We start from the raw sequence: 19,335 nt of genomic DNA on the forward strand, positions 1-19,335 counted from the left end.
ACCTTTTTCGTTACTTCCTCAAAAAATTCAATCACATTTGTAAGACACCATTTCCCTTGCACATAACCATGTTGACTATCCCTAATAATTTCTTGCCTCTCCAAATGCATATAAAACTGATCTTTCAGAATCCTCTCCAACAACTTACCCATGTCAGACTCACAGGTCTATAATTCCCAGGATTCTCCTTACAATCTTTCTTAAATAAAGGCATATTAGCCACCCTCCAGTCCTCCAACACCTAACCTGTAGTTATAGATGATACAAATATTTCTGTTATGGGCTCCACAAATTCCTCCTTAACTTCCCACACCGTCCTGGGATATACTTGATCAGATGCTGGAGATTTATTCACCTTCATGTTTTCTAAGACCTCCAGTTATTGCCCATCCCTAGCTGGTCAGTGAAAAGGTGGTGGTGAGCTGCTTTCTTGAAGTGTTGCTTTAATTGGGATGTAGGTACGTTAACAATGCTGTTGGGAAAGGAGTTGAGGTTTTCCTGAAAGCATCATCCAGGTTGGAGAGCAAAGGCAGGTTAGGCCTGTAATCATTAGTGTTTTGAAGAACAAGAGGTAATCTTATTAAGTAAGATCCTGTGGGGAATTGACAGTGGACGTCTGACAAATTGGATGCTGAAGGGATGCTTTCCTTTTTGGGAAAAGACTGGATCTATGGATCACAATTTAAAAATATTTTTTTCTGGGGGGGGGGGGCGGATCCAAGATGGCGGTGATCTAGGAGAATTGCGTTGCAGACCTCCACACTGTAGCACTGGGAAACATGAGGTCAGCAGATGCTGGAGATCAGAGTTGAGAGTGTGTTGCTGGAAAAGCACTGCAGGTCAGGCAGCATCCGAGGAGCAGGAGAATTGACGTTTCGGGCCGGAGCCCTTCATCAAGAACGTTTAACCTGGATCATCTCGATATCCTGGGACTCTGGAAAGGTCGTGGAGTCCCAGGGAAGTCAACTTACCTGGGTTTCCGCTGTCCAGGAATGCCAAAGAAGGGAGGAGGAGCATATGAGGCCGGGCCTATGGCCCAATCTGCAGGAGCCTTGGACTCGATTACTTATCACGTCCTGATGAAGGAGTTCGCAAAATTTCACGAGATGTTGGGTAAGCAGATAGAGGAGAGACTGGCCCTGATCTCTAACATACTGCAGAAGCATGAACAGCAGCTGGGAGACTGGGAAAAAAGGATGGATGAGGTAAAAAACAGAGTCACAGTGGTGGAAGCTGATACTAGTTCCTCCAAGGATAGGATCCAAACCCTGGTGATGCAGGTCCGTAATTAGCTTGACCAGGTTGATGATCTCGAGAACAGAGGCAGGAGAAAAAATATTCAGAACGTCGGTCTGCCACAGGGTAAGGAAGGTGAGTGGCCGGCGGAATTTATTGAGGAGTAGTTGCCAAAATTCCTTAACTTGGAGGCTGGGATGAGAGGCGTGAAGATCGAGAGGGCTCACCGGGTCACAGCACAAAGGTCAGGTCCGGGTCAATGCCCTCGTCCTGTCTTGGTGCAGTTTCATCATTATAGACATAAGGAGAGAATCATAGAAGCTTCCAGAATCCAGGGGAATGATCTGAAGGCCCTAATTTACAAGGGCTGTAAGATCATGTTCTTCCAGGACTTCTCAGTGGCAGTGATGCAGAAAAGAAAATCTTACGACAGTGTCAAGAGAAGACTGAGGGAACTTGGGGTCCAGTACTCTCTAAGGTGTCTGACGATGCTTTGGATCATCTTAGGTAGATCTGTACATCTCTTTGACACATTGGAGAAGGCAAGACAATTTGTGGGCAAATTAACTTAATTTGGACAATTGATTAGATTACTTTACAGTGTGGAAACAGGCCCTTCGGCCCAACAAGTCCACACCGACCCGCAAACCACCCACACCCCTATGTTTACCCCTTACCTAACACTAGGAACAATTTAGCATGGCCAATTCACCTGACCTACACATCTTTGGGCTGTGGGAGGAAACTGGAGCACCCGGAGGAAACCCACGCAGACACGGGGAGAATGTGCAAACTCCACACAGTCAGTCGCTGAGGCAGGAATTGAACCCGGGTCTCTGGCACTGTGAGGCAGCAGTGCTAACCACTGTGCCACCGTGCCACCCACAAATTGAGTATGTAAAAATTGTAGTGTTGTTTGAGTATGCCTTTGTTTTTTCTTTAAAAAGCAGAGGAAGTCAGTTTGGAGCTTTCTTTTCCTTTTTTTTATTAGTAACAATCTGGTCTAAACTATGTACAGAGGCGGTTGGGATACGTACTTTCAACTTTTAAGTTAAATTATACCAAAGGATGGGTGGGGTATTTACCCTCTTTTTTTCAAAATCTCTTTATTCATGTTGCTATTCCATGGTGTATTTTCTTTCTTGTCTGCTTGTGTTTGAGGTGCGGCTCTAGTTAGGAGGAGGGGAAATGGTTGGGCTGGCTGGATGCCTACTTACGGGCAGTTGATACCCGGTTCAGGTATTTAAATGCCTGGCTGCAGTCTTGGCAGTGGGATGGGAAATTGGGTTTTTGGACAGGTAGTTGCCCCCTTTGGGCAGGGGGTGAGTTCCCCTATTTGGCATGGTTGGCGCTTTATATGTTGGTTTGCTTTTTGGTTTTTGTTATATATAATCTTTGATAGCTTTGTAGATTTGTTAACTGTAGTGGGTTTAGTTTATGTATGATTTGGAGATGCCGGTGTTGGACTGGGGAGTACAAAGTTAAAAATCACACAACACCAGGTTATAGTCCAACAGGTTTATTTGGAAGCACACTAGCTTTCTTACTTTCTCACACTCACAACCCCCAACACAGACAGACAGACAGACACACACAGACAAAGACTCACATGCACACATATTTTGTGGGGTGAATTTGTACTTTTAGGGTTACATTGTACTTTGCTCAAAAACTGCACGCATTCATGTAGAACTCCATTATCTTTACAGGCGATCTTTACAATTACTCTGTTACTGTTACAGGAGACACACTTGGATGATAGGGAGCATTTGAAACTACAGCAGAATGGCTTTGATTGGGTTTACTTTTCAACTTTTAATGCCAGATATAGGGGAGTGGCTATATTGTTTAGGAGGAATCTCCCATTTAAGTTACTGGCGTGTGATTAAGACACATACGGGAGGTTTATAATTCTTAAAGCTTTGATAAACAGAGAAGAATATGGTGTTTTAAATACTTATTGCCCTCCAACCCATCTCCTCAAATTTCTGGTTGATACATTCTCTAAATTGATCAGTCTGAAGCCCCAGCATATCATTATAGAGGGAGATTTTAATTGTCTTGTGGATCCTACTGTAGACAGATTGCCCAAAGGCCCCCCGATACCCTTTGTACAAACTAAACAATTAGAGGATCTGGGTGTGGACTTAGGGCTGGTGGACGCTCCACCCTACAGGCAAGGATTTTACATTTTTTTGCAATCCACACAGATGTCACAGCAGGATTGATTTTTTTCTGACCCCCGTGGCAACGCTGGACTTGATGGCATCTTGTACGTTTGGTAATATTACCATCTCTGATCACGCTCCAGTGTAGCTGTTGGTTAAGATTAAGGAGGTCACAGTGTGTTCGAGGCACTAGCGAATGGATCTCTTTATCCTCAAGGTTAATAGGTTTGTGGAGTACTTCTCGAGGGAATTTTGGGTGTTACTAGACATTACATTAGATTAGATTACTTACAGTGTGGAAACAGGCCCTTCGGCCCAACAAGTCCACACCGACCCGCCGAAGCGCAACCCACCCAGACCCATTCCCCTACATTTACCCCTTCACCTAACACTACGGGCAATTTAGCGTGGCCAATTCACCTCACCTGCGCATTTATGGAAAGTGGGAGGCATGGGGAGAATTTGTAAACTCCACACAGTCAGTCGCCTGAGGCGGGAATTGAACCCAGGTCTCTGGTGCTGTGAGGCAGCAGTGCTAACCACTGTACCACCATGCTGCCCATCCTTAGGCTCGGCCCATCCTTCCTTGAGGAAACTGCCAAAGCCTATGCCAAGGGGTTAGTTATTCCCTACTCTGCCAGCAGGAGGATGAGCAGCAACATCTCCTCAAAGCACGGTTGAAGGTAGCCAAGAAGGCTTACTATGACAGGCCCTCGTTGGTCAAGCTACAGAGGATTATGGTGCTGCCGTCTGCATTGAATTGCATGCTCACACCGACAGCAAGAAGGAGCTTACCTTTGCAAAGCAAAGATTACATAAGCATGGTGACAGGCCTGGCAAATGCTTAGCACATTTCACCAGGAAAAGGAGTGCCCCTCAAACCATCACGGCAATTAGGAAGGGTCTGGGAACCTAACAGGAGTCGTCAAAAAGACTAATGTGGCATTCCAGAGATTTTACTCTAAGTTATACCAATCTGAGGGTTGTGAGGAGGGACGGGCCAACTGCTGGTGGCACAGTGGTTAACACTTCTGCCTCACAGCACCAGAGACCCGGGTTTAATTTCCACCTCGGACAACTGTCTGTGTGGAGTTTGCACATTCTCCCAGTGTGTGTGGGTTTCCTCCGGGTGCTCCGGTTTCCTCCCACAGTCCAAAAATGTGCAGGTTAGGTGAATTGGCTATGCTAAATTGCCCGTAGCGTTAGGTGTAGGGGAATGGGTAGGGGAGGTTGCTGTTTGGAGGGTCGGTGTGGACTTGTTGGGCTGAAGGGCCTGTTTCTACACTGTAGTAATCTAAATCTAAAAATATTAGGGAATGTTATTGTAAGGGAGTTCCAGGATTTTAACACACTGGCACTGAAGGTACAATGATACATTTCCAAATCTGGATGGCAAGTGGGTTGGAGGGAAACTTGCAGGTGATGGTATTCCCATGTATCTGCTGCCCTTATCCTTCCAGATGGTAGTAGTTGTGGGTTTGCTGTGCATGTTGTAAATGATGCAAATTGCTAGTGTCAGTGGTGGAAATGAATAAATGTTTGTGGATGTAGTGCCAATCAAATTGGCTGCATTGACCTGGATGGTATCAACTTCATTTTGTTGGATCTACACTCAACCAGGCAAGTGCAGAAAATTCACTCTCTCGGCGGAGCAGGTAACGGATGGTGTTTTTTTAAAGTCACGGTATAGTCCAGTTATTGTTTTTTTAACGGCTAAAATTTAAAGTTTTTTTTAAGCGCGTAGCAGACCCGGAAGCTGGTGTCACGCTAGTTTACCTGGGAAGGTTTTTTTTTCTTATAAAAGCGCGCAGGCGAGGAACCCGAGGCACTACAGGGGTAGAGCCTCCCACCCGCCCTCCTCCTCTAACCTAATAATACGACCCGTGGTGATAAGCAGGTAAGTGCTGCATTTTGCTTGTTTGTTTCTTTAGATCTAGTTTTTAAAGTTTACCTTTTGGAGGGATGGTAGCGAAGGCAGTGCAATGTTCCTCTTGCAACATGTATGAGGTGAGAGAAGCCATTAGCGTCCCTCCTGATTACACTTGCAAGAAGTGCACCCATCTCCAGCTCCTCCAAGACTGTGTTAGGGAACTGGAGCTGGAGTTGGATGAACTGCGGATCATTCGGGAGGCAGAGATGGTCATAGATCAGAGCTTTAGGGAAGTAGTTACTCCAAAAGTTATAGACAGATGGGTGACAGTGAGGGGGAGTGGGAGGAAACAGCCAGTGCAGGGACCCCTTGCGGTCATTCCCCTCAAGAACAAGTATACTGTTTTGGATACTTGTGGGGGGGATGACTTACCAGGGGTAAGCAACGAGGTTCAGGCCTCTGGCACAGAGCCTGTCCCCGTTGCTCAGAAGGGAAGGGTGGTGAAAGGTAGAAGGATAGTTATTGGGGACTCAATAGTGAGGGGCACAGATAGGCGGTTTTGCGGGGGGCGACAGAGACTCACGATTGGTATGTTGCCTCCCGGTGCAAGGGTACGTGATGTCTCTGATCGTGTTTTCCGGGTCCTCAAGGGGGAGGGGGAGCAGCCCCAGATCGTGGTCCACGTTGGCACCAACGACATAGGTAGGAAGAGGGGTGAGGATGTTAGACAGGCTTTCAGGGAGCTAGGTTGGAAGCTCAGAGCTAGAACGAACAGAGTTGTTGTCTCTGGTTTGTTACCCGTGCCACGTGATAGAGAGTCGAGGAATAGGGAGAGAGAAGAGTTAAATGCGTGGCTACAGGGGTGGTGCAGGAGGGAGGGATTCCGGTATTTGGATAACTGGGGTTCGTTCTGGGGAAGGTGGGACCTCTATAAACAGGATGGTCTACACCTGAACCTGAAGGGCACCAGTATCCTTGGGAGGGTTTAAACTAACTCTGCAGAGGCATAGGAACCTGGAGTGTAGCTTTAGGTTACAGGACCTTGAGTGTAGGGAGGTTAGGAACATGGCATCGATCTCGAAGGAGGGTGCCTGTAAACAGGAAGGTGGCTTGAAGTGTGTATACTTCAATGCCAGAAGTATAAGAAATAAGGTAGGTGAGCTTGCAGCATGGGTTGGTACCTGGGACTTCGATGTTGTGGCCATTACAGAGACGTGGGTAGAACAGGGACAGGAATGGCTGTTGCAGGTTCCAGGGTTTAAACGTTTTAGTAGGGTCAGAGATGGGGGTAAAAGAGGGGGAGGTGTGGCATTGCTTGTCAAGGATAGTATTACAGCAGTAGAAAGGGTGATGGAGGAAGACTTGCCATCTGAGGTAGTTTGGGCGGAGGTTAGAAATAGGAAAGGTGAGGTCACCCTGTTAGGAGTTTTCTACAGGCCTCCTAATAGTCCGAGAGAAGTAGAGGAAAGTATTGCGAGGATGATTCAGGAGAAGAGTGAAAGTAGCAGGGTGGTTGTTATGGGGGACTTTAACTTCCCAGATATTGACTGGGAAAGCTATAGCTTGATTTCGTTAGATGAGTCGGTGTTTGTCCAATGTGTGCAGGAGGGTTTCCTGACACAATATGTAGACAGGCCAACAAGAGGTGAGGCTATACTGGATTTGGTTCTAGGTAATGAACCAGGCCAGGTGTTAGACTTGGAGGTAGGTGAGCACTTCGGGGGCAGTGACCACAACTCGGTGACTTTTACTCTAGTGATGGAGAGGGATAAGTGTGCACTGCAGGGCAACAGTTATAGCTGGAGGCAGGGAAATTATGATGCGGTGAGGCAGGACTTAGGATGCGTGGATTGGAAAAATAGGCTTCAAGGGAAGAACACAAATGATATCTGGAGATTGTTCAAGGAACAGCTAATGGGTGTCCTTGATAAGTATGTACCAGTCAGGCAGGGAGTAAAGGGTCTTGTGAGGGAGCCGTGGTTTAACAAGGAATTGGTATCCCTTGTGAAAGGGAAGAGGACGGCCTATGTAAAGATGAGGCGTGAAGGTTCAGTTGGGGCGATTGAGAGTTATAAGGTAGCCAGGAAGGATCTAAAGAGAGAGCTAAGAGCAGCGAGAAGGGGACATGAAACGTCCTTAGTTGGTAGGATTAGGGAAAACCCAAAGGCTTTCTATAGGTATGTCAGGAATAAAAGGATGTCTAGGGTAGGTATCGGTCCAGTCAAGGATAGTAGTGGGAAGTTGTGTGAGGAGGCGGAGGAGATTGGTGAGACACTAAATCAATACTTTTCGTCAGTATTCACTCAGGAACAGGACATTGTTGCTGATGTGAATACTGACTCACAATTAATTAGAATGGACGGCTTTGAGGTATGTAGGGAAGCGGTGTTGGAAATTCTGGAAAGGATGAAAATAGATAAGTCCCCTGGGCCTGATGGCATTTATCCTAGGATCCTCTGGGAAGCTAGGGAGGAGATAGCAGAGCCATTGGCCTTGATTTTTATGTCGTCGTTGTCTACGGGAATAGTGCCAGAAGACGAGGATAGCGAATGTGGTCCCCTTGTTCAAGAAGGGGAGCAGGGATAGCCCAAGTAACTATAGGCCAGTGAGTCTCACTTCTGTTGTGGGCAAAGTCTTAGAGAGAATTGTAAGGGATAGGATTTATGAACATCTGGATAGGAATAATGTGATCAAGGATAGTCAGCATGGTTTTGTGAAGGGCAGGTCGTGCCTCACAAACCTTATTGAATTCTTTGAGAAGGTGACCAAGGAAGCGGACGAGGGTAAAGCAGTAGATGTGGTGTATATGGATTTTAGCAAGGCGTTCGATAAGGTACCCCATGGCAGGCTAATGCAAAAACTACGGAGGTATGGCATTGAGGGTGAATTAGAGGTTTGGATTAGGAATTGGCTGGCTGGAAGGAGACAGAGGGTAGTAGTTGATGGTATAGATTCATCTTGGAGCGCAGTTACTAGCGGTGTTCCATAGGATCTGTTTTGGGACCATTGCTGTTTGTCATTTTTATAAATGACCTGGAGGAGGGGCTTGAAGGCTGAGTGAGCAAGTTTGCGGATGACACAAAAGTCGGTGGAGTTGTGGACAGCGAAGGAGGATGTGGCAGGTTACAGCGGGATATAGATAAGTTGCAGAGCTGGGCAGTAAGGTGGCAAATGGAATTCAATGTAGCTAAGTGTGAAGTCATTCACTTTGGTAGGAGTAACAAGAAGATGGATTACTGGGCTAATGGTAGACTACTTGGTAGTGTGGATGAGCAGAGGGATCTTGGTGTCCATGTACACAGATCTTTGAAAGTTGCCACCCAGGTAAATAGTGCTGTGAAGAAGGCATATGGTGTACTGGGCTTTATTGGTAGAGGAATTGAGTTCCAGAGTCCTGAGGTCATGTTGCAGTTGTATAAGACTCTGGTGCGTCCTCATCTGGAGTATTGTGTGCAGTTTTGGTCGCCATACTATAGGAAGGATGTGGAGGCATTGGAACGAGTGCAGAGGAGGTTTACCAGGATGTTGCCTGGCATGGTAGGAAGATCGTATGAGGAAAGGCTGAGGCACTTGGGGCTTTTCTCATTGGAGAAAAGAAGGTTCAGGGGAGATTTGATAGAGGTGTACAAGATGATTAGGGGTTTAGATAGGGTTGACAGTGAGAACCTTTTTTCGCATATGAAGTCAGCTGTTACTAGGGGACACAGCTTTAAATTAAGGGGTGGTAGGTATAGGACAGATGTTAGGGGTAGATTTTTTAACTCAGCGGGTTGAGAGTTCATGGAATGCCCTGCCCGTAGCAGTGGTGGACTCTCCCTCTTTATGGTCATTTAAGCGGGCATTGGACAAGCATATGGAGGTTATTGGGCTAGTGTAGGTTAGGTAGGCTTTGGTCGGCGCGTCATCGAGGGCCGAAGGACCTATACTGCGCTGTATTTTTTTATGTTCTATTCTGTTGCGCACCTGACTTGTAGATGACGGACAGGAGGGGATGTTTTTGTTCTTAACTTCTAACCTGCTCTTATTGTCACTACTTATATGGCTAGGCTAGTTTGGTTTCTGGTCAACAGTCAATACAAAGGCTACACACAGATCGAGGGAGCTTTTTTTCCATGCAGTCAGATAAGAATCCTATTAACATGTTTACCACAGAACTATATTTGAATTCTTCTAATTAGGTTTCTAAGAAATTTGGGATATCATATTCAAGTACTTGGGAAAAAAAAGCTTGGAAATGGGGCATCAGTGGGGTTGAATTAGTTTTATTCATGGATATTTGTCAGATTATAAATAAATGTTCATTAGTCTTCCTGATAACAGCCTCATATCAGCTTTTTCTCAGTGAATGATCAGCAGTATATAATCTTTTAAAAGGATAGCATGGGAGTTGCCAGAAAACTTTGTTTTACATTAAGTGCATTCTTCCATACCATCTCGGGATTGTGTAATTTGGGGTGGAGGGGGATAGATAAACCAACCTGTGATGCTCCACTACATGTTCTTAAAGCCATGACCAGTTGTATAAAGCTACAAATTAGTTATTCAGTTTAATTAAATGCAAATTGTCATTCTGACATACGTCACTTGGGTAGTGTTTTTATTTAAACGTAGACATCCTTGCAAGCTGGACTGGAATCAATCTGAAGTTCAAAGAATTAAATCATGAACCTGCCATATTACAGGATCTAAACCTTAATTTCATTTGCGTTCCCACATCTTTATGCATAAATGAATCTTCCATGATGGTGCTCATGATAAACTTGTTTTCAAGCCAAAAGAAATAACTTATATAGATTTTGAATGTTTTATGTTGCTGCTAAAATATGTATTCCTTCAATAGGTACAGTAATATATTTTCGAAACAAGTCTAGATCAATTAGAGCTAACATGTCATTCTTGTACAAGTGTCTGAACAAAAACATTGTTAATTAGAAGATAAAGTTTAGTTCATATGGGGATTAATGAACACTGCTGTTAGGAAGAGAAGCAAGCTATTTAAGCTTCTCAAACCTGTTTCACCACGCAATAAGATCATGGTAGATCAATGACATAACTCAATTTTTTTTGATAATTGATATCTGTAGGTGTTTAATTTAAGATACTACGGATGCTTGGAAATAAAAACAAAAACTGCTGGAACCATCCAGTTCTTAAATGGAAATTAGAGGATGATTAAATAGCTGGAAATGCTAGAAAGGGAGAAAAGGGAAATAAGACCTGAAGAAGTGCTTGGGATTAGCAGGCTCCTGCCAGAGGAAGATGCACCCACTAGTTGAATAGTCTGTTGCCATTTGTTATTTCTATACAAAATTTTTATATTTATTAGATAAGAGATTATGAATAACAGCACAAAGTTTATGCAAGACGACACATTTTTGGCCAGTTAAGCCATTTTTTTGATGATTCCCTCAGATTTAACTGCAGTTAAAAAGGTTCTCTTCTGGCTAAAACAAATTCAAAAACAGACAATGAAACAATTCTCATTCCAATTGCACAACTGTAGATACAACTCCATTTAATTAACATGACCATTAAAATTTATTTAACAATATATTTACATATATTTACATAATAATCAACAGGTAAATATTAAAATAAACAATTTACACTTTTGGAACTATAATTGAAAAAGCATTTGTGCTGAAAAAATAGGTTTTGCTGCAGATTCTTCTTCAGGGTGCAGGGAAAGAGGTGGAGAAGAACATGACACTGAAGATAATCTGGTAATGCATGCATTGCATTGTAACTGTAAGTTCAAACAACTGCTGCAATGTAAAAAAAGCAAACCCAAACACATGCCTAACAAACAAGGTCAAACCACAGCACACTACAATCAATATAAAACCAACTATCAATTGCAACTTTGGTCCATTGAAACATTAGACAATTAATGAGCTATACAATCAAAATAACTATATAATTTTCTTTGTACATATTTTAAACAATATTGTTAAATACAATGTTATTTACAACTGCGCAATGATATGTATAAAATAACTTATTTTTAAAAAAAGACAAAATAATACATCTGTGCAGAATTCCCCCCCGCCCCAAAACAAAAGAATCTGTACAATATTTAAGATCAGAACAGATAACTGTGAAATGAAAAAGATGGGAATATTCTTTTGTTGCTAATTTGTCTGTTCATTTTAAAATTAAACTAAGTCTTCTTCAGAGTACAGTGCTTGCCTCTTCACGGCAGTAAAGCAATAAAAGCCCCAAGATGTTTTTTCTTAGGGTACAACTGTCCATTGGGAAAGAGAGTTCCTGTATGTACTTGGGAGCCAGGCAATTGACTATAAAGAGGAACAGTATAAGAATCAGAGACGAGGGAGGGGAAAACGTAAGCAAGTCTACTAAGCTGCTTCTATATTGCTTTAGTTTGCTGTCAATGCCACTAGCTCCTTGTATGTAGGTCTTGTGTGGTGGCATTATCAGATTCATTAAGACCAACGATAGAGAACATTTTTAATACCAAGTCTTCCTAGATGCAACCGTATCAAATATTGTAATTGGTGCTGATACTGGCTGTACAAAACTTACACATTAAGAACTGGTGGCTTTAGTTCAGTGTTAAACAGATGTAAAGGCAGCTTTAAAGAACCTCCAGTTTTTATCTTAAAGCCGCTTCAATTTTTGAGAATGATCGGTCTTAGAAGACATCAAGATTGTCATGAACCCAGAATGAGGGTTTTCAGCAGTATAGCAAACTACACTCAGCCCTTTCCACCTCCAGCCACTGACTTTTCAAGTTTAGCCAATGGAGCATGGTAACTCTCAAAGCCTTCTGACTGAAGGTGGAGAGAGAAGCTGGCTCAAGATCAGAACTTGAACTTGTACCTTGCATTTAATGGACCCAATCTAGTTGGTAGGAAAATGTTCAACAAAATAGTGATAGTGAACAAAGTGGCAGCAGCAGAAAAAAATAATGAATAGTGTTGGGAGAATGTTTTATTTTAAAATCAAAGTTCTGCAACCATAGCTGCAAAGAGAATTGGTGAGATCAGTGAATAATGATCATCAAAAGCAGAGCATGTAACTCAGGAAAGGTGCATTAAACCTATTGTCCTCAATGAGCTACATGTAACTCCTGAACCCCAGAAACAGTGTCTCATTTGTGTTTTTTTGATGGGGGTGCTGTCTGAAGTTTCAAACTCTGGAAGTTGAAAACGATTCAACAGTCTGGCTCGCTTATACATTCAAACATTTGATCTGTTACCATTAGCGCCTTGAGGTCTAAGAAAATTAACTGAAACATTAATTGAAACTGAGTTACCTCCCCTAAAGTTCCTTCACATGCACCTATATGGCCCACAAAGACAAACAATTAGACACTCCCAAGTTTGAGAGACCTGGAAAATATTTCTTTTCAAAAAAGTTGACAAGAAAAGAATTTGAAGTGCTCAAAACAATAAGGTGAATAATTTTAACAAAGTGCAAGCATGTAAACAGAGAAAGTTTTAAATACCATTAATTTTTTGAAACATTTACAAAACCTGCAAGTGCATCTTAGTTTTTGTTTTGAATTTAAAGATATTGTAAAGTATGATTTCTTTGAAATTAGGCAAATTTGATTTCTTATTAGAATGTTATCCAAAAACATCTGTATATTTCTGAAAAGCCTATGGTAGTTTTGAGCCATCGTGTAATATTATAAATGAGGCAGCACTCTACCCATGAGTGCTAATGTGAGGTTCTACTGTACCATCAATTCCTTCTTGGGGATAGAGTATCACTATGCCCCTAAAACCTTGCAGCTGCCAGCGCTGCTGGTATGAACATAACATAGCATATGCAACAAATGCCCCAACTTGTAAACTTTAAAGAGTAGGCAGATATTAAGAGTGAATGATAACCTATTTATCAGCTATGTATACTACTGAAATGTAGTAGTGGTTTCTGGTAAACAGTGAAGGGAAGTCACAGTGCGTTAGTGCTGAATCTCACATCAATATGCAGGAAAGAACTGCACTTTTGTTGCCGCAAGTACCCATATCCTCAATTCCTCACTTATCGTAAAAGTGCTCTGGCAGAAAATACACATGCCTATCTGTAACTGTCCTGTATCATTCAGCAGTGACTGTATCTAAGTCATTTTATGCACTTGCTTAAAACCTCCAAAACACATGCACAATCAGATTGGTGTCAAGTCAAAGTCGTCATTGACATCAACAAGAGGGATGTAAAACTCAGGAATCTCAAAGATGCTCAAAGATTTGTGTGAAGAAGGATCAAGCTCTTGTAGTTTAAGCTGCCATTCTAGTCTTTGCACTGCATTCATTGCTGCAGCTTCATGCTGCTGTCTCATAAGAAGACAGGTCTGTAATAAAATAATAAAGTGTTAATTGCAAGGTAAAATAAAAAGGTATCATTTACACTTGGTAAAATAAAAAGGTATCATTTACACTTGGTAAAATAAAAAGGTATCATTTACACTTCCAGAGGAACCTGATGCTAACTGTTAAAGCTCAGTTGGCAGTATGCAGTCCAATGGAAAATTAATTGTGCTTAGAAAACTCATTATTGAGTGTACTTCAATAAACTTGTCAATGCTACCAAAATGTGACAGGAGAGCTGCATCACTCTCCAGAGTTCTGACTGCAATTATGTTCAATGGTAACTTGTAATCAGAAATAGAACCTTCTCCAAAGGGAATAAAAACCTGCAGAATGACTACAAAGCTTCAATTGATCAGATACACAGCAATAATAGTTAAAACTTGAAACAGGTAAAGGTTATTTAGTACCCAGAAACACAAGTACAGGAGAAAATGCAATTTAAGAACTCAAGAATCTTTTCAGTTAAACCCATTCCTTTCATACTGTCTATTTAATACTGGCAGTTTATATAATGAACTAAAACAGACAAAAATAATACTAATAACTTTCAAAGTATTCTTGGCTGCTATGTGGGCAGCACTGTAAAGGCCAGCAATTGTTGCCTACCCCTAAATGCTCTTGAACTAAGTTGCCTTAGGCCATTTGTGAAGGCAGCTAACAGGCAACCTCAATGCTATGGATCAGCTGTCATGTAGGGCAGATCAGGTAGATATTAATCTCAAAAGAACATTTTACAACAGTAGTCACCATTAGAGGCTAGCTTTCAATTCCAGATTTTATTAATTGTTCAGCTGCTGTTGTGGATCTTGAAACCCCACTGTCCCCTTGGCCCGTGGATTACTAACTCAGCGACAAGCCCACTATGTCGCTATCGCACCAATCATGATATTCACTGGTTTGAAGATGAGTGAAGTATGACGTGAAAACTGATTCGCTTTAATGCATGACTAGGACATTCAGTTCACAAGAGATGAGACAGTCTCACATTTTTCTTTAGTACTGTCTCCCCAAAGATACATCATGGAATCCCTCTCACTTTATGAGCACATATGCATCTCATTATCTGCCTCAGGACCCTTCAGCCTTTGGAACTCGATATGGAGTTCAATAATTTTAGGGCCTGAACACCTCCTTCCATGTCCTTACCCCAACCTCCACACCCTAGGCCTTGTCATCACATGGGCTGTCACCATAACCATTCCATTATGAGCTACTAATGGTCCCAATTAGCAGCTATTGATCCCTCCTGGCTGACCTTTCCCTATTACTTTGTCCAACTGTTGTTCTGTCTGGGCTTCATTTCCACCTATTGTTTACTTGTTCCCCACCTCGCCATCTTCAGTATATGTACCAACTGAGGAGAAACTACTTCACACAGAGAGTGGTGGCTGTGTGGAATGCTCTGCCCCAGAGGGCAGTGGAGGCCCAGTCTCTGGATTCTTTTAAGAAAGAATTGGATAGAGCTCTTAAAGATAGTGGAGTCAAGGGGTATGGAGATAAGGCTGGAACAGGATACTAATTAGGAATGATCAGCCATGATCATATTGAATGGCGGTGCAGGCTCGAAGGGCAGAATGGCCTACTCCTGCATCTATTGTCTATTGTCTATAACCTTTTCCTAGCTACAATAGGTTCTGAAGGGTCATTGGCCCCAAAACATTAACTCTGCTTTTTCTCCACAGATGCTGCCAGACTGCTGTGTTTCTCCAGCAGTTTGCTTTTAGAGGGATATCCATAATAAAAACAAATTAGAGGGATATCCATAATAATATGTAAACATGTTAATTGTTCCAGTCGGCACTAAAACCCATCTCTGTTTTCAGGCTGCAGGTTTTTGAGTGCTGTTAAATATACTCAATCATTCATTTGTTTGGATACTACAACTAGTTGGTAGTCCTTCACATCCAAGAGAAATCTTCACGTAACTTCACCACTCTGTTCCAGATAAAGGTTTCCCACACCTTTCTTCAATCACTTCAGCTTTCTATTGCTGGCTTAAAGTTTTAGTATTAATTGTAAAATGTCACCAAAATCTCAAACTTTAAATTATTTACACGTACTGAATTTCCTTTTCCACTTACTCATTTGGAAGAGAGTGACAGGGGAATGAAATGTTAACCACAGATTTTTGAGAACTTTGGCAAAGTATGATTCCAGCCAACAGTAATGCTGGACTTATCAGATTCCAGAGTCAAGGAGCTGTTGTGGTAATATCCCTGCCTCTGAGCCAGAGAGCCTATGTTCAAGTGTCACCTGCTTCAAAAAGCTGCGTCATAACACCTCTTGAAAAGGCTGATGACAAAAATGCATCTCAGACTTGGCTTTGATTGACCATAAGTTTTATTTTTCTTTTGGTTTACCATGAAGATCAGTCACAGGACATACTCACAAGAGGCTGCCAATGTACTTTCAGAAAAATAAAGTTTTACTGTAGCAAAAATGTTTGAGGAACAATGGCAGACTTTTAAGAAATGATTTAAGGGTCAAAGATATATCTAGTGATGAAGCAGAATCCTAGAAGGGGATAAGCTAACCATATAGTTAATCAGAGAAGTTAAGTATAGCGTCACATTATAAGAAAAATGTGCAATTCGACAAAAAAATGTGAAAAGCTAGAGGATAAGGCAAGTTTTAAAAACTAACAAAAGATGATTAAAAATTGAGGGAGAAGATAAACCCCGAAGGTAAACTTGCAAGCAATATCGAGACAAACAGCTAGAGCTTCTTTCAATAGATAAAAAGGAAGCAACAGACCAAAGTTAACACAAACATCTTAGCGAATGATGCTGGGGAAATAATAATGGGGAGCCAGAAAAACGACAGACGAATTGAATAAAAACTCTGCATCAGTTTTCACAGTAGAACATAATTTTAGCATTACAAATTTCTAAATAATCAAAGAGCAAAAGGAGAAGAGGAAACAAATGCAATATCTATCACGAGAGACAAAGTGGGAGGAAAAATAATGGGGCTAAAGACCATCTTGACGTGATGGTATTTATCCTTGGATATTAAACAAAGTAGCTGCAGAGATAGAGGATGCATTGGTGGTAATCTTTCAGAACTCTTTGGTGCTGAAGAAGTCGCAGAGGATTGGGAAAGTGCCAATGTAACACCCAGATTTAAAAAGAGAAAAATTAAATAACCAGTTCACTTAATGTCGGTCACAGGGGAATTGGTAGTTTATTATAAAGGATGTAATCGCAGAGCATTTGGAAGCACATAATATGATCAAGCAAAGACAGCATGGCTTCATGAAAAAGAACTCACGCTTGATCGTTTCCAAAATTCTTTGAGGGGTTAACAAACAGGATAAAGGGGAAACAGTGGATGTAATACATTTGCAATTTCAGAGATATTTGATGAGATTCCACACATTAGGTTACTTAATTATTAACACCATGGTGTTAGTAGTAGTATAACATGAATAAAGGATTGGCTGATAGACAGTTGGGATAAAGGGGACATTTTCAGGATGGCTACGTGAAACTAGTGGGGAGTTGGTTATCTCAGCCGGACAGCTGGTTTGTGGTGCAGAGTGACACCAACAGATTTTCTGTACCAGCTGAGATTACATGAAGGTCCCACCTTCTCAGCCTTGTCTGTTATGTGAGGCATGGTGACCCTCAGGGTCTAATGAGGGTGCAGCCAATGGTCCACGAGCACTTTGGCAACTTAAGTTTTTTTAAATAAAACCTGCAACTAGTAGAGTGCCACAGAATTTATGCTGGATCCACAGTTACATATTATATTAATGATTTAGATGAGGAAAATGAATGTACTATAGTCATGTTTGTCGACAACATAAAAATAAATGGGAAAGCAAGCACTGAAGATGACACAAATTCTACAGAGGAATATAGACAAGTTTAACAATTGGGCAAAAACCTGGCAAATTGAATATCATGTAGAAGAATATGTATTATTCATTTTGGCAGGAAGAATTGAAGAGTGGAATATTATTTAAATTGAAAATGACTGGAGAAAGCTAGAACATAGTGATCTGGGAATCCTTGTGCATGAATCACAGAAAGTTAGTATCCAAATTAAGTGGGTAATAGGGAAGACTAATGGAATACTGGCATTTATTTCAAATAGAATGGAGTTTTAAGTATCCAAAGCATGAGTCAGACCACAGCTGCAATACTGTGAACAGTTTTGGGCCCCTCGTCTAAGGAAAGATACACTGGCATTAGAGGCAGTTCACAGAAGGTTCACTAGGTTGACACCAGGTTTGAAAGGACTGTCTTATGAGGACAGGCTGAGTAGGTTGGGTCTTACTTAATGAAATTTAAAGTATGAGGGGCAACTTTGTTGAAAGATACAATAAAGGGATTAAGGGATTTGACAGGGTAGATTTAGAGAGGTCGTTTCCATCCTGGGAGAGTCGCGGTTCAGTGGGAAGAATCTTAGAATATGGGGTCACATATTTAAATAGAAGGGAGGTGTAACTTCTTCGCCGACAGTAGTGAATCTGCAGAAGGGAAGGAAGATGTCAGAGATAGTCCAGGTGAACTTGAGGTCAGGGTGGAAGGTGTCATAACATGATGAACTATTCAACCTCCTTGTGAGAGCACGAGATGGCACCAATACAATGTAGTAGAGAAAAAGGTGGGGAAATGGTGCAGTGTCACTGTGGAAGATGGACTATTCCACGACAGAGAGGCAGGCATAGCTGCGGCCCATGCGGGTGCCCTTCGGAAAAAAGTGGGAGGATTCGAAGAAGAAATTGTTGAGAGTGAGGACTAATTCAATGAGTGTGTCAGTGGAAGGGTACTGGTTGGATCGATGGGAGAGGAGAGGAAGAAACGGAGAGTTGCTAGGCCTTTGTCATGCTGGATGGTCAGGTACAGGGACTGGATGTCCAGGTACAGGGACTGTATGTCCATGGTGAAGATGAGGAATTGGGGGCCAGGGAACCGAAAGTCATGGAGGTGGTGGTCCATGAGTGGTCCTAAATGTAAGTGGGGAGATCCTGGACCAAGGGGGACAAGATGGTGTCAAGATATGCAGAAATAAGTTTTGCGAGGCAGGAGGAGACAGAGATGATGGGTCGACTGGGACCGTCAGGTTTGTGAATTCTGGGTAAGTGGTTGAACCAGGCGGTGTCAGGTCCCTGGACTATAAGGTTGGGGGCTGTGGATGGGAGATCCCCTGAGGTGATGAGGTTTTGGTGGTCTGGGAGATGAGAGTTTGGTGATGAGAGGTGAGGTCATGGTCAAGGGGGCAGTAGGAGGTGGTGTCTGAATTGGCAACTGATGAATGAGTCAGCTGTATTGTAACTCATGCTGACTTCCCAACACAACATATTTTCTGCTCGTTATGGACATTATGATGAATAGCAATACTTTATAAAAAAACTAGTTTGACATAATAGCTTCAATATAGTGAGAGTGTAGCAGTTCCAGGGTTCTCTCTTCAATCAAACTCTTTTTCCCTCTCAGCACTGGCCTGATCCTGCTTCAACTCCCCACTTTGGGTCTTAACATTTTTTTTTGCACAGGATCATCCATCTCTGTTTAACTTTTATTACGGTATCAATTCAGGACCCTATTATGACCTATAAGGGACTTTCATTGAAATGTATTTATACATCTTATTTAAATTGCTAAAAGAGACATACCTTTAATTTATCAAACTTATCATCTACATCCTGCAACCATGACATAAATTGACGTGCATTGAATCGATCCCTCACCGATGTTTTGTTTTCATCACCCTA

General features: G+C 42.1%; 1 protein-coding gene across 6 annotated transcripts in view; it reads right to left on the reverse strand.

Moving 5' to 3' along the window:
- Nucleotides 1–10,646: 10,646 nt before the first annotated feature.
- ankrd12 (ankyrin repeat domain 12) overlaps nt 10,647–19,335 on the reverse strand; it is a 179,984-nt gene continuing 171,295 nt past the window's right edge. For 5 of the 6 annotated variants that reach the window (XM_072569862.1, XM_072569858.1, XM_072569860.1 and 2 more), the window contains exons 12-13: nt 19,237–19,332; nt 10,648–13,594 (exon numbers count right to left, since the gene is read on the reverse strand). In XM_072569862.1, coding sequence (XP_072425963.1) covers nt 13,409–13,594; nt 19,237–19,332 — 282 coding nt within the window. In that variant the 3' untranslated portion in view covers nt 10,648–13,408. Of the gene's footprint in view, nt 13,595–19,236; nt 19,333–19,335 lie in introns of all 6 variants that reach the window. The other variant, XM_072569863.1, reaches the window with a different exon arrangement.

This window comes from Chiloscyllium punctatum, chromosome 5 (genome assembly GCF_047496795.1).
Source record: "Chiloscyllium punctatum isolate Juve2018m chromosome 5, sChiPun1.3, whole genome shotgun sequence".
Classification (NCBI taxonomy): domain Eukaryota; kingdom Metazoa; phylum Chordata; class Chondrichthyes; order Orectolobiformes; family Hemiscylliidae; genus Chiloscyllium; species Chiloscyllium punctatum.